Source organism: Varanus komodoensis, unplaced genomic scaffold (genome assembly GCF_004798865.1).
Source record: "Varanus komodoensis strain SLA01 unplaced genomic scaffold, ASM479886v1 scaffold1, whole genome shotgun sequence".
Classification (NCBI taxonomy): domain Eukaryota; kingdom Metazoa; phylum Chordata; class Lepidosauria; order Squamata; family Varanidae; genus Varanus; species Varanus komodoensis.
Genome location: NW_025335268.1, coordinates 108,326,676 through 108,340,339, shown reverse-complemented (window position 1 = coordinate 108,340,339; position 13,664 = coordinate 108,326,676). Strand labels below are relative to the sequence as shown.

At 41.6% G+C, this 13,664-nt stretch overlaps 2 protein-coding genes across 10 annotated transcripts in view; both read left to right on the top strand.

The window, feature by feature from the left end:
- Positions 1-2,042, top strand: part of TIAL1 (TIA1 cytotoxic granule associated RNA binding protein like 1) — a 31,076-nt gene extending 29,034 nt beyond the window's left edge. For all 9 annotated transcript variants that reach the window (XM_044439984.1, XM_044439991.1, XM_044439966.1 and 6 more), the window contains 2 exons: positions 546-637; positions 1,022-2,042. In XM_044439984.1, coding sequence (XP_044295919.1) covers positions 546-637; positions 1,022-1,074 — 145 coding nt within the window. In that variant the 3' untranslated portion in view covers positions 1,075-2,042. The remainder of the gene's footprint in view (positions 1-545; positions 638-1,021) is intronic.
- A 4,959-nt stretch (positions 2,043-7,001) lies between these two features.
- The window catches only part of RGS10 (regulator of G protein signaling 10), a 34,598-nt gene continuing 27,935 nt past the window's right edge, over positions 7,002-13,664 (top strand). Inside the window, exons 1-2 of the mRNA XM_044439893.1 lie at positions 7,002-8,685; positions 12,539-12,638. The gene's annotated coding sequence lies outside the window, so the exon portion shown is untranslated. The remainder of the gene's footprint in view (positions 8,686-12,538; positions 12,639-13,664) is intronic.

The window sequence follows — 13,664 nt, the reverse complement described above, 5'->3', positions numbered from 1 at the left end:
AGACCAGTAAATGTGTCTTTAAGTGTTCTTTCTTAATTAAGAATGTCTGTTGAGTCCAGAGAGTCATTAGTTTTTCTCCTAATACTCTTGAAGCTACCTGAGACTGAGAACAGCATGCAAGGTGCTATGCTACAGCACTTACATGTTAAGGATAGCTATGGGAATAAAATGGCTAAACTGAATAATCTGCATATTATTGTTGCATTGCATTTATATCCTGCCTTTTTTTCTCTTGCAAAAGGAACTCAAGGCAGTTTACGTAGCTCCATTTTATCCTCACAACAGCAACCATATGAGGAAGGGGGCTGAGAGTCTGAGAGGCCCAAAGTCACCAAGTGAGCTTCGTGGCTGAGTAGAGACTAGAACCAGAATTTCCCAGGTTCCCAGTTCAACACTCTTAACTACTGCACCACTTTTTCATTCTTTATATTCAGATAGAGACACTATCTGTAATACCTTATGTTTTGGTGGCAGGAGGAGTACTGTTATCAGACGTTGTTTAGCTACCAATAAATAACATTCTTTTGTCTTGTTTTTTCTTAAAGACAAACACCTTCTGCAGCCTGGATGAGTGGATTTGGTGCCCAGCCTGCGCAGGGACAAGCTGCTCCTGTAATACCTAATCAGGCTGGATATGGTATGGCAAGTTACCAAACACAGTGAGCTGGGACTCTATTTAGAAGTGTGATTTCAAGATAGGTTTCAATTTCCAGTGATTATTCTGAAGACTGGAATATAGACATTGGCGGGGGGGTGGGGGTGAGGAAAAGAGAATATTTATTTTGAAAATTGAAAATGTTTGGAACCTTTAGCACAGCAGTTGCTTTGTTGAAGGACACAAATGTCTTCTAGTTATGCGTTTTTAAGTTTTGTGTTCATGATGAATATGAACATGTTTTCTTTATGTACAAAATTTAAAATAAAGTCAATAAAGACAATTCTGACTTCAAATGTTGGTATGTTAGGAGGAAATGTTTAAAAATCTGATTCTTAGATTACCATTCCATTTTTTTGTCTTCAGTGTTTTACATCACAGACTTTAAGAAAAATGACATAAAAGATGCTTTTAGTTGAACATTAAATCCTGACGTTTTGGCTGTGGACCAAACATTACATCAAAGGAAGACAGTATTTTCTTCAATAACCACAAAACCATCATTCAGAAGACTTATTCATGGAAATAGAGTTTTTAAAATTTTTCTATACGTTTTGAAGAAACTAAAACCTGGTATAAATGTTTTCAGTCTTTGGTAAAAAGCAGTACTGTCTGCAATACTTGAGCAACACTTGTTATCCACATACCTAGGAGCATATTGTTTAAATCTAGTTTGCTTGAAGTGCAAAAATGCCTTTAATTTTAGGAAGCATTTTTACACTATGGTGCTTAGGCAGTCATACTTAGACTTTTACACTAGTTTGTACCTAACTGCAATGTTACAAAAGCATGTTCAAACATAAAAGTAGCAATGTAATTATTCAGAGTAATACTTAATATAATCTACTGCATTGTTTGCAGTAGATTGACAAGAATGTGCAAGACTGACATTTCCAAAGTTGGCTACTATGTAAAATGAAAAATTACTACACAAAGAGCCTTAATTTTAAATTCATAAATCTTTAATTCATGTTGTCAGTATAAATCTGAATTTTGTTTTGTTACTCGATATGTAAATATTTGGTTGACAACCTTGTATACCTACTTGAAGGTTTCTATAAGTTGTATAGTACCTGAGTGTTTAAAAAATCCTAGGATTTTTTAAAAACCTAGAAATACTTAGCTCAAGATTTTTTAAAAAACAAGATTGTTGAAATACTTATTTTAGAATTTCCTCAATGTGCCATTTGGTTAATCGAAAATGCAGTTGAAACAAGTATACTGAGTTGTGGTTTATTCTTTTTATTCTTAGTTACATTGTTAGTTTTTGTTTTGGTTGGTTTTGGGTTTTTTGTGTTTTGGGGTGCCTTGCATGTGCTGAATCTGTACAGAGGCTGGGGTCTTTGTGCACTGAGTATTATTGGGATAAATCATGAATATGTTCAAATTGTATACTTGGGTTATTTTTCATCTACTTTCTGGATACACTGACACAATTGCCTCACTAAATTTAAAGTTTAAAATGAATGTAAGATAGAAGAACTGAGTTACCTATGACAGTTAGGTGGTCCAGATGCTTCATCACTGAATCTAGACATGCTGAAGCCATCCACTGGGCTGAATAGTCTATTCCATTAATAATAAAAATACACCTGCATTTTTATGGACTCCAGTTATGGGAAACTTGCATATTTATTTTGTTAATTTAAACATCAATGTTAATAGGCTGTTATAACAGAAGTTTCACATTACAGCTCTAACACAATTTGAAAAAGGCTTCATGTGTTCACTGGTTAAGAAGGTCATATATTTTGTTTTGGCTAAACTAATAGCACCTTGCTTTTTGGACAACACTGATGGGCAAGGGTTTTTTTGTGATTCTGGAAAGTGCCTCCTTTGGATTGTCTGTGGAGGAGTCAGTATATTGCTCTTTTTCCATACATAAGCATCTTTCTTCAAAGTCCGTATACAAGCCTCAATATAACTTGAGGGGAATAGACTGAAAGGTTTGGGGTTAATGTTAGGGTTCGGGAAGATACTTCATTAGTACAACAGAAGGGGCCTTTGCCTGATTTTCCTGCTTCTGCACAACAACCTACTTCATTCAGTAATGCCCTCTGACTCTTACAGGAGCATTTTTAGGGAGTTCTTTGACCAAAAAGGGGTAGGAAAGTCAGGACTATGAGTGTATATGTTAGCATCCTTCCAAGAGTTAATGTGTGACGATTTAATGCTTTGAAAATAAATGGTTGCTTTCTTAAATGTTTCAACAAGAAAGTCAGGAATTTTTTTTCTTTTGGCAGCAAAGAGCTTTTGATGCCACTTTTATCCCACCTCCTTTTTACTCTATGTTATAATTAACCTGTTTTTAAGACTTCAAGAGACCAACCACTACTCCACCTCATACTACCAGGATATGGAACACTGATGAAAAAAATCATGGTACTATAAGTACGTACATGTAGATTTTAGTCAGCTGTTTAAATAAACAAAACATTGAGTTTTTGCCACATTTTCAGATACATATTGTAGTCAATCTATGTATATATCTGAATTGTGAACCACCCCCAGAGAGATTTGGCTATTGAGTGTACAGGAATGAAAATACTGTTGCTAACTCTAATACATTGCCAGCAAAATTCTTAAAAGTTTGTATTCCTTATCATAGTAATTAATCTATTTTGTTGGATTATTTGTTAGAAAGATTAATCCTTATGCTCCGTGTATATGTCTATTCACCAAGGAATTATTTTAATCTGGTTCTCCTGGGCAGCTCTCAATCTATCCTTCAAACCAAGATAAAGGGTCTTGCTCAAGGGAAAAGGGTCTTTTGTCTCTCTTGTGCTTTTTGAGTAGGCCTTGTATGCATGTTGTGAAGTAGAACTGATATAATCTCTCTGTTTGGATTCTTTGAGAGAACCCTACCTCATGCTGTGTATGTTTCTCAAATAATGCATGTGTATAGTACCAGAAACATTTTACAAATTTGATACACTTAAACATTGTATACTTTGCTGGGTGCAAAGGTGCTGCCTGTGGCCAGCTCTGAAATAGGATCATATTTCAAACGGTTATTCTATACTTTATTGATAAATGTGCATTGCTAAAGCTCATGTAATTTTTTGTAAAGCTGGCAGCTCCCGTATCCTCCTCCAAAATATTGGGCTTAGGTGGGAAAATGAGGTCAAGAAATGCAGACTGTGTATCAAGTTCTTTTGCATTAATGTTTCTACATCTTTCCTAGCTTTTCAAATTTCTCTTTATTTTTAAGAACACCAACACCAGAACCTGCAGAATTACTTAGTTATATAGGAAACAATTGTTCAGAATTTTCTGTGTGTATTTGTTTTTTGGTAATGTCAGAAGTAAATTGGTAATGCCTGCCTTTCTCTTTGGTGACACTGTAGAGCTAAGCAACAGGAAGCAGAACTGCATATATTTGAGACATAACTAGGATCCAGTTCATGTAAAGCAGAAAACAGGATGAAGAAAAACAAGTTATCTTCACTATATTGAAAGCTAAAGGCAAGTGGCAGAAAGGTTAAGTAGAAAAGCACAAGGTTCCACCCATAGTGACCGGAAATATTTTACTTGCAACTTCATAGTGAGAACCATAGAACCAAGAATTCATAGTCAGAACCAAGAATTTAGGACTGTTTTAAATACTCTGGAAGTTTGAGTTGTCAAGACTGTTCTTAGCTGATGCTTTGTTCAGGTATTCCTCTAGTATACTGGAGCGTATTACTGCAATCTTATTACTACAGGCTAATTAAACTACTGTTGCTACTAACCATAGGTTTAAGTGATACTTCTTCAAACAGGACTTGTCTCCCCATACTCTGGCCAGCCCACTGCTCCTGTCTCCACTGAGGCTTCTGGATTCCCTACACCAGGAACAGCAGTCTTCCATGCTACTGCCAAGCCCAGCTGCAGGGCCCTTGCATAGTGGACCCGTAGTGTTGTACGCGTAGCCATTCTTGGGAGCAGAGGCCCATGAGCCCATGATAGTACAAATGGGCCCTTCAGCTTATTGTTGAGAGGAACTGCGAGTGCCAGTTCCTACAGCTGTGCTGCCAGTGCCTGCAGCTCAATCACCAGTTCCTGTAGTCCAGCCATTAGTTCCTACCTGCCAGCCACTTGCCCATGCCCAGTCCATCCCATCTCAACTGCCTTCCTCACTGATCCATCCTCGTCCTCATATCCACCTGATTATGCATCTGATTCTAATGTTCTGCTGCTCTACAATGACGTAGGGACAACATTGCCTGAAGATGTCATCTCAGCACAAGGTCCAGTATCCTCCTCCGAAGTCCTGGGAAGGTTCTCCAAACAGATCCTCCTGATGATGATGATGTTGTGTGGGCTGGGGACCAAACAACTCAATGAACTAGTCTACAACATAATCTGGATGGAGGATATGGTGTCGATAGACATTCCATTTCTTCCAACACTCCTCCACTCCATGAAGAAACTGTGGAAGCATACTGGCATACCTGCAAACAATGTTTCACTGATTGGAGAGCCTATACTGGGTACAGGAGAGGGACATCCTGTTCCCACTAGACAATCTGCAAACAAATTTTGTCGTCTTATGGCAGAGGGTCGGGTGCAAAGGGAGCACACCACCCTAGTGGATTGAGAGGGACACCATTTGGATGACATGGCAAGGAGAGTCTACGTGATAATGGCACTGAGCCTTCACATTTCAAACTACAAGATATCAAGTCTTCCATTGGGAGAAAATGGGTGCCCTAGCTGAGTTCCTTCCAGAACATGATGAACTGACTAAGGTGTTCCATGCCAAGGCCCTTAGGCTGTCTAGGCAGCAGATTAACACTGCTCATCACCAAGTCGACTGACTCCAGAGCCCTTGTCTGCATGGTGGTGATCCGGCGACATGACTGGCTCCAGGCAGTGAACCTTTCACAAGAGGCTTGGTTGTTGCTTGAAGAGCTGCTCTTGACAGTGAGGGACTCTTCAGTGCCCTGACTGATGAAAAGCTGGACAGCATCCAGAAGGCCAGGAGAATGTCAGGGAGGATGGCTTTCACGCCCTCACAGTCATCAAGGGCACGTAAGTGAACTTTGGGCGCAGCCTCTTTCCAGAGACAGGGCCAATACCACCAGCTTGCATGCTGGCAGCAACCATCCCAGCCATTCTAATGGGACATCTCATATTTCCAGCAGTCCAACAGGAAAAAGCTGAATACCAAGAGGTGACACCATTGACTGTTGCAACAGACCAACCCCACTCTATTGGCACAAATATAGTTCAAAGGACTCCTTACCATCTACTTTCCCAAATGGGAAGCCATAACATAAGATGAGTAGGTTCATTGTGGAGAGCAGATACCATGTAGAATTCAGCACTCTTCTACCTCTTGGGACCATACACCCAGCATCATCCTGTCCTGGTGGAGGTTATGACACTTCTGTTGAAGGGAGTGATCCAACCCATTCCGCCATCTGATCTTCATTATGCTTTCTGTTCACAATATGTCACCATTCCCAAGGACAGCAGCCTCCATCTCATTTTAGACTTGCAGAATATGAACTTTTTCATTTCCCTCAAGAAGTTCTGCATGGTGTCCCTGCTGCTTTTGCTGCTGCACCAAGGTGACTGGTTCTCCTCAATCAATAGCAAATGCTATTTTGGGATGCAATAACAGATGTATTACTTCCAAATCACGAGAAGTAGTAGTTCCTCTATACTCCTCACTAGTCGGACCTCACCTGGAATACTGTGTCCAGTTCTAGGCACCAAGATTGAAGAAAGATGCAGGCAAATTAGAAAGGGTCCAGCGAAGGGTGACAACAATGATCCAGGGTTTGGAAACGCTGCCCTATGAGAAGAGACTGAGCGAACTGGGCATGTTCAGCCTTGAGAAGAGAAGCCTGAGGGGGGACATGATAGCCCTCTATAAGTACCTCAAAGGTTGTCACAAAAAGGAAGGTCAGGATCTATCTATTCTATCTATCTATCGATTTATATCCTGCCTTCTTCCTACAAAGGGCTCAAGGCAGCTTACATCATTCTCCTCCATCTTATCCCCACAACAACCCTGTGAGATAGGTTGGGCTGAGAGTCTGTGACTGTCCCAAAGTCACCCTGTTGGCACCATGGCTGAACGGGGACTAAAATCCAGATTGTTTGAGTCCCAGTTCCATGCTCTACACCACACTGGCTCTCTTCTTGCTAATGTTAGAGTGTAGGACACAGAATAATCAGTTCAAGTTGTGACAACCCAGATTCATGCTGGACATCAGGAAAAGCTTCCTTACTGTCAGAGCAATACTACAGTGGAACCAGCTGCCTAGAGAGGTGGTAGGCTCTCCCACTCGGGAGACATCCAGAAAGAAACTGGACAGCCATCTGAGTGGAATGGTGTAACATGGTATCCTGCAACAGCAGGGGGTTGGACTTGATGGCCTTCATGAGCCCTTCCAACCCTACTATATGATTCTATGAATCTGAAGGATGCATATTTTCATGTGTCCATTCATCTGGACTACTAACATTTTCTCTGGTTCTCAATTGGGACTGATGCTTCTCTACAGCCCATGTATCTTTACCAAATGTATGGCCATGGTGTCTGCCCATCGCAGGCTACAAGGAATCCAGGTTTCTCCTTAACTAAAAGACAGGCTACTGGTGTCTCCATCCCTGGAAGATCTCTGGGGCTTCATCTGGGACACAAGGGATCTCTTAGACACATTATGACTATGTATTAACACCAAGAAATCTGTGCTTTTTTTCTTCCCAGTTGATTCTCTACACTGGGGTGGGGCTAGATTTCATGACAGCATGCACTTGCCTTCCTGTGGACAGAATGGCAACGCTGGTCAGTTTGGCCATCCAGATCCTGATCGAGCCCAAGACCTGTGGTGTGTACAATGACTGCTGGGTTTCATGGCAGCAACTATTGTGGTTGTCCACATTGTGAGGCTACAGATGCGGCTGCTGCAGATGTAGTCTGTTCAGTGCAGAAGTGGTTGGTACTCCTGCATTCCATTTGGGCGAACCTGTCCTCCTTACCCCTTGAACACAACCTGGCAGACAGGATTGCTTTTATGCCCAGAGAACTGGACCTGACCCTGACAACAGATGTGTCTGGGATGGGAGGTGCCCTGTGCCAGCAGAAAAAATGCATGGACTGTGGACCAGGTGCATCACATCAATTACCTCAAGAGAATTGTGATCCAGAAAGCAGTTCTGGCTTTTTGGTTCCTGCTGAGAGGAAAACATGTTCAGGTTGCCTTGGACAACACTGCAGCGGTGTTCTACCTGAACAAAGAAGGCAGCACATGGTCTGCTTCCCTGACCAGTCTCATGGTGCAGATCTGGGACTGGTGCCTGAAATGGGACCTTACCATTGTGGCTATCTGTTTGGCCAGGACTGACAATGTCATGGCAGACACTCTGAGCAAGAGACCCAAGGAGACCCACAAATGGCAGCTACATCCAACAATCTGAAGCAGCTCTTCAAGACCTGGGGACCCCAACTGTGGACCTTTTTGTCATGTCGAACAATGCATTGTGAAAGGCTTTCTGCTATTGTTTCAGGGTTGGTTGGGAGAACCTGTTCCCACTGTTCCAGCTAATCACCAGTGTGCTAGCCAAGATCCAGAGAGGGAACAGCTCCTGCATCCTTGTGACTCCATGACGGCCCAGACAGGCATGGTTTGCCCACCTCCTGTACCTGTTGAATTGCACCTTCATCCACCTCCCAACAAGACTGGATATCATTCAGGACCAAGCGATGATCCTGCACCAATCAGTGTCCAATGACTCGCTCACTGAATTAAACTGGCCTACCAACTGGCTTTACTTCACCTTCCCAAATAGCCAAAAGTGCATTCTACCAGGACGATGATGACATCTACCGTATGATATTGCATACCAGCATCCTATTGCAGGACCTCTGCAGAGTAGCAATTTGGTCAACTTTTGTTATGCATTACCAACACAATGTCCACACCAGGCAAGATTGCTCTTTTGGCTTTGCGGTCCTCCACTGACAGCAACACCTCTCCTCCATTTTGGGGTAAACTTGCTAGTTACCCATATGTGTGATGCAAAGCGATGAAGAAGTAAGTAAGGTTGCTTACCTTTGGTCATCTATGCAGTTAGTGTTGACAGCTTTCAGTTTCTATACCTTCCTACTTTCAGACCTGTACTGGGATGGTGAGGTTGGACCATTACCAGCTCTTCCGAGTTCTGAGGCCAAAATGTTGGTTTCCTAGGAGCTAGGGAAAATGGCGAGAGCGCCACCTTTATGTATTAGGGGAAGGGAGAGGAGGGGCTCCTGCCAAAATAAGCTTAGCTAGGAAAAGCTTCTCAACAAGAGGCCCTGCTCAGGTGCAGAGCCCATATGAGTGTGAATGCACAGATGACAACTCGAATTTCAGTTACATGTAAGCAACCTTACTTTCTCTGTCCTGTGCACTTACAGCTCTTGCAGATGATAGGTTATTTTGCCTAAGTTAGCTGTTAATTAGTTCTATGAAGTGGGAATCTGAGACAAAAAAACATTAATCCTATGTAATAACAATCAGAAGTGTGGACAAGGTTGTAACTGCAGGTACATCCTGCTCTGAGTATACTAATTGGAATGAATGGATCTTAAATTAGATCAGTACTGGATAGAACCTACTATGACTTCCTTTCTCAATGAAAATATAGACTGGGCTCACATGCCACACTAAGCCACCTGGCAAATAAGCCAGGGTGTTTTGCTTGCCAAACTACCTACAGTGCCTGCCAGGCTCACTGTAGATTATTCTTGCCCTTCTCCCTCACCCTCCTTCCCACTTCAGCAAGTTTTCCAGCATGTTTTCCTTCATGGCAGAATGCATTTTTTCACCCCCATCCCTGCTCTGATCATTACCCTTTTTTCAATTGCAGCTGTACAATTTTTTAATTATAATTTTTTCAGAGCCTCAGAAAACACAGTTGGGTTTTGTGAGCTGTTTGACCCTTGAAAAATGTACAACATTTTACAAATACTTTTTGTCTTTCAAAACTGCAAGCTTACAGCTGTTGAATACACTGTGTAGTCTTGCATGGTTGATTTCTTTGTCTACTTAAATTGTCAAAGGGATGACAATGTAAGACTGCACACAGGCTAATTTTTGCAAAGTTACCACAAGCCAGTTACCATGTCCTAGTCAAACGGGGGGGGGGGGCAGCAAAAAGGGGCAGGAACATTATCATTTCCTTGGCAAAGTAACCCCACAGCTTCAGCTGTTGAACTGACAGTTCTCAGTGTCTCCAACTTTTGAACACTTTGCAGTCTTCAGCTACTCTGGAAAGGGAAGTTCCTCCCCCCTCCCCCCAACAGCATTTGGAGTTGTTGCAACTTTGCAGATTTATCCTCCATTTACTTTCAAGATTTAAATTGGTTCCAACTTCCCCTGTGCTTACATCCCAGCCATTAGATTTAAATATATTTCTGCTGACTCTTTAAACAGGGAACTGAAGTAACCACACCAGTTGCAGCTCCAAAAAAGTCTGCATAAACTTGGGGGAATTAGTATCAAGGAAATTGACCAGGCAAAAGGCTACAGAAATTGAATAGCTGTAAGTGCACACTTGCTCAAGAATGAGAAAATATTTTAAAGCTGAGGAACAAGTAACAGTCCTCCCAAAGAAAGAACAGTCAGACTCGAATGTGTGCACATGTGTGGTGAGACAGGAAGGAATCACTGTGGTTGCTGGGTGCCTCTGCAGCTGTTCCCACGAACACATGATGTCCTCATGAATATCAGCAACGCATCCCCCCAAACAAGCCTTGGGTTCTTGGGGTAGCTTCTACATGAAAATTTAGCTTCCCTGTAGAAACTGCACTAGGTTTGCATGACATAACAATGCATTATAGCTGGATGCCTATGATGGCTTCTCCTGTCATCTTGAGCATCATTTCCTTGGAGGAAAGACAGAATATGAATTGAGAGTGTGCATGGGTTTACCCATCTCCCTACCTCTCAGCCCACGTACAGGATCTTATGGTGGCAATAAATTAATGAAAACAAAATACAAAAGATATTTTAAAAAATCTAAACCCATGCTGTAGTGAAAAATTTCGGCCAAGTAGAAACATTCCCCTGCACAGTTTTTACCCATTTCATATACAAATGTTGAAGTGTAATTCTCAGCAGTGAGAGGTGATCTTTCCTTTGGGTGGGGAATATCTGCAACAGGGGTGCAAATTTCCAGTAAAAGTGTTCTGAGAAACATGCCCCATAACCAGAGTCCAAGACAGACAGATTGAATACTGCAAAAAAAATTGTTCTTCCTGATCATTCTTGGATTTGTGTAGATGACTGATTCTCCCACTTGTCCATCATTCCACTCTGATTTGGGAAGAAATGCTCCTTTATTCCCTGTGTGATTGGCTACAGGTGTTCTTTTAGTATTTTATATTTTAATGACTGTTGCGTTAAGGCCCCAATTTGCAGGTCCTTGTATGTAGCAGCAGAAAGCTGGTCCTTCCATGGAGATATTTATCACTTCATTGGGAGGCCATCTTCAGGTTTTGCTGAGGAACAAATAGCTGGTGCTGCATTGATGGGAAGGACCAGGCTTAGTTTAGAAGAGGGACTTGAACCCAAAACAGGGAGATACTAAGCTAGCCAAGGAGGGAAATTCCATATAGAGGATGCCGCCACAGGAAATGTTTGGAGTCATGAAGCTTGTTAAACTCATCCAAGTGGGTTTACATTTAGCTTACTAGAATAGTTCTCAGGGTGTGCCTGGTAATCAGGTTGATTTCAAAAGTATTTTATTTGATGGCACTGGAACCAGGTGCTCAAAGAAAGAAAAAAATGAAGCTAGTACAAGCTTCTTGCATCAGCCTAAGCAGCATTTTGAATCCTGGCGCAGAGAGCATGCAATAGGCAAAGTGGTTTACCTATTTATGGTTATTTCTCTTAGCCAGTCCAGTTAGGTAACAATGTCAGAACATATTGAATACTAGCTATTCTACCTACAGATTTAAGTATTACAGTATTTCCTGTCCAAATACTTGTACCTCACATGAGAAATAGCCAAGATGAAATAAATGGAGTTAATTGACTTCCCTGCTATGCTGCATGGGTGTCTCTACCCAAACTACAGCAAGTTGGTGAAGAAAGGACATGGATTTGTAGTTCCTGAAGATATGGAGTTATTTGTATTTATATTATGTGCCATTACTTCTAGTCTGACATTCCCTCTCTAAGCAAAGGTTGCTCAAAATGGCATCAAAAATAGTCCGTTAAAATTCAAAAAATGGCTTGGTGCCTAAGGTCTTGCCAGCTTGTATCATTAAAGTTACCAGATATTGAAATTACTCTTGACATTGAAATTTGGCTACTCTGTATGAAGAGAGAGAGGGGGGTGTTTTGTGTGAAAAAATATTACACCAAGAGATTATACAATCTGTAGAACTGAGAACCTGAACTATCCTCTCTTTTTCTCATGTAAAGATTACTAATACTTTGAGAGGTTTGAGTTTGGTAAACACAGGTTTTTTGACAGAAATATTTTGTGGGTTTGAATTCTTAACATCATGTTTTACTACAGGGCGGCAAAGCAATAAAAGCATCTTTGTATTCATTGCAGTTTTGGCAAACTTTCCTTTTTTAAAAGCTTTCCAGGAAGATTCATGCTGGACTGTATAAAGAGGCCATGGATGCAAAAAGATTTTAAAATATTTAGAGTAAGAAGCTATTCTCAGTTTATACAAAGAAGCAGTGATGGATTTCTCCTGGCTTATGGCCTTCACACAGTATATGGTGTGGAATCACATTGCCTAGCCATCAAGTAAGCGGTACACAATCCTGAATTCAGCAAGACTGGCTTCCAAACAACCCTGCTTTTGGCTGGGCTATATTTCATGCTAATCAACTACTTACATTATCTGGGGAGTTCCTGAAGTCACTAACTGAGGACTTTTTGAATTAGGTGAACCTTCATACTCATGTGGATCTTTACAGATAAGTGCTTGTCAAGGAGGCAATCTGGAGCCCAAATGGAGATTACACAACTTATCATATACAACTGAGTAAGTATATAATGGCTGGTAAATTTTAGGGTTAAGGTTACCTATCATGTCGTGCTAAATTTAATTGCAGTCTTCTGGTGTAGAGAACTCACAACTAACCTGTTTGTGGTGTGTTCTAAGAGTATACCAACCCGAAGAATTGTTTTGTAAGCTCACTGGAGTACCTGTACATAATTCCCATTACAACAACATGTTGAAGCTGACTGTTTAGCACACATCTTACAACTTAATGTTCTTTCCACCAGAACAAGTTAGGACCATAGAGATATAAAGGATTCATGGCTTGATCTGAATTAAAAACTAGCCTTGGCCCTGCCTCTATGGAAGCAGAAAAGGGAGTCACTCTATCCTTCAGTAAAAATCTCCATATACCTGGCAGTGGCAACTACACTGCCAAGTAGGGCACTCTAACACTGTAAGGGCTGGTAACAACTGTACTGGGTATGCAGCCCATGAGAAGGACTATCCTATGCATGGCATGTGCCCACATCCTACCTTTCTAAAGGTCTTCCTCGGTTCTTCAGATGAGGGCTGTTCCTGCCTTGTTCCATGTTCATCTTGTAGCTTGGTTTGTTGCTGTTTGCTTACTAGTGGCCTATTGGTGGGCATTCAGGGCTCCTCAGACCAGGCAGTTTCAATTTAAGCATTCCACTTGCTGTCTAGGTGATCGGAGGAAGAGAGGTTAGTGACTGAATTATGCTGGGACTGAAGCAAAGCAAGCCTCACTCTCCCAGTCTAGCTTCAGGGTATTGCAGGGAATCCTATTATAATTCCACCTTTCTGGATTCTTCCCTAGAGCATGCAAATGGCAGCAACTGCTCTCCTCTTCTCTCCTCTTTGTTGCTCTAGGGCCTAGGCAGCCTGTTTAGCCTTTTTTCAGAGGTGGGCTAGGGGTATCCTCCCAGCCTCCCCATTCCTTTCAAGAGTTTTGCCTAGAGGCCTACTTTAGCAAAATGGATGATACCAGGGCACCTGGCATAATAAATTCAGATTAATGTGTGTGTGTGCATGAGAGTGCAATTTTAA